The sequence below is a fragment of the Ovis canadensis genome, chromosome 6, assembly GCF_042477335.2.
Source record: "Ovis canadensis isolate MfBH-ARS-UI-01 breed Bighorn chromosome 6, ARS-UI_OviCan_v2, whole genome shotgun sequence".
NCBI classification, from domain to species: Eukaryota; Metazoa; Chordata; class Mammalia; order Artiodactyla; family Bovidae; genus Ovis; species Ovis canadensis.
This window is the reverse complement of record NC_091250.1, coordinates 15,712,354-15,713,888: the sequence shown is the minus strand read 5'-3', so window position 1 is coordinate 15,713,888 and position 1,535 is coordinate 15,712,354. Positions and strand designations below refer to the sequence as shown.

The 1,535-nt window shown below is 33.9% G+C and overlaps 1 protein-coding gene across 1 annotated transcript; it reads left to right on the top strand.

The window, feature by feature from the left end:
* The first annotated feature begins 793 nt into the window (after positions 1-793).
* Positions 794-1,096, top strand: SMIM31 (small integral membrane protein 31). The gene is made up of 2 exons (XM_069595004.1): positions 794-905; positions 1,050-1,096. The coding sequence occupies exons 1-2, from the start codon at positions 794-796 to the stop codon at positions 1,094-1,096; spliced, it is 159 nt and encodes a 52-aa protein (XP_069451105.1).
* Positions 1,097-1,535: the final 439 nt, after the last annotated feature.

Below are 1,535 nucleotides of genomic sequence, written 5' to 3'. Positions count from 1 at the left end.
AATAAATTGCTTCCTAAAATAGGCAGTAAATAAAAAATTTAAGAGGAGTTGCAGTAGAAGGGTGTAAAATCTCTTTCTCCATGTCTTAAAATTATAACATTCCCACACATGTCCACAATGGTTCAAATATTTTACATTGTATAGTGAATATTGAAAGACATACAAAAAGAGGTTACTTCCAACTAGGTAATGTTATAATTTCCCCCAGTGGAACTATGATTTCCTTTCTAAATATAGGAGCTCTCCTTTTTTGAGTCTGAGATTGGACTTTCTTATGGTTGACTTGTTAACACATTTATCTTTATCTGGGTTAGGTTAGATCAGTAACTCTGAAGACTCTGGTTTCTTCACTAAAAATTGCTTCAATGGTATATTTATCACCTGGTTGGCAAATGCTGGGTAATTTCCAGAACAAGAACTTACTATGAACCTGGGTGTGATCTGTGAGACAGAAACCAAAACATATTATTTTTTTTTCTTCATGAAATGAAATATATCCTATCTTTGCTGCCAGAGTCCCTAAAGCTCACAAAACATAAACTGACTGTCATTCACAGTCTCACATTCTCTTCCAATCCACACAGTAAAGTCTAAGTTCAATTACACAGATGGTGAGGCCAAATTTCCAAAAGAGGGACCACACTTCATTTTTGCTGTCGCCAAGTATACAGAAATATCTTAAGTTTCAGTAAATCTCAATACAAAATAAATAGTTTCTCAAGCGCTCTATGGACCAGAGTTTATTATGTGAGTGTCTGCTTTCTATTGCAGGTAAAGAAGTTTGTGGTCTTTCATGGAACTTCCATTTACCAACCTGGAAATGGCATTCATTTTATTAGCTTTTGTTATCTTTTCTTTCTTTACCCTGGCTTCCATCTACACTAATCCCAATGAGAGGAATGAAGGTAAGGAGAGAGAGCTCTTCATAATAGTCTCAATTTCCTTTCCCCACCCAATCTTCTTTCTCTATGATTTGATTTGATTCAGTTTCTAATTGTATGTTTGAGGGTGTGTGTGTGTGTGTGTGTGTGTGTGTGTGTGTGTGAGAGAGAGAGAGAGAGAGAGAGAGAGAGAGAGAGAGAGTTTGCTTGTTTAATAGCCTGAAATATCTACTATAATATTTTGTCCCTATTTATTAAGAAATATTTGGAAATGGTAACAACTATTCACATGACTTTTAATCTCAGAATTTGATGTATCTTAATGCCCTAAATTTTATATATATATAAAATTTTTCTTTCACCATCCTTTGTTCCTGCCTCTCATCCCTGTTGCCCATTAGAAACTTAAAATGTGCAAGAAAGTCCAATGTCTTTCAAAGTCTTTAGAGGTAATTTTTCACAAGAAACAAATTCCATTATTTTGTAAGTATACCAAGTGTGTGAGGTGTGCATTTTTGTTCAGCTCTACATAGGAAAAAGAATTAAAGTTGTTTTTTTTTTTTTTAAACTAATGAGCTCTTGTAAAGCCCAAATATCTTTCAAAAAAATACGTGAAAGTATTTAAATAACTCAGCACCATGTTTCCTTATTGCC

Bases quoted from the DNA above. Each gene is read 5' to 3' on its own strand.
- SMIM31 (XM_069595004.1), top strand. From the start codon at position 794: ATGGAACTTCCATTTACCAACCTGGAAATGGCATTCATTTTATTAGCT. The intron at 906-1,049 runs GTAAGGAGAGAG...TGTGTGTGAGAG, and splicing joins TCCCAATGAGAGGAATGAAG to AGAGAGAGAGAGAGAGAGAG.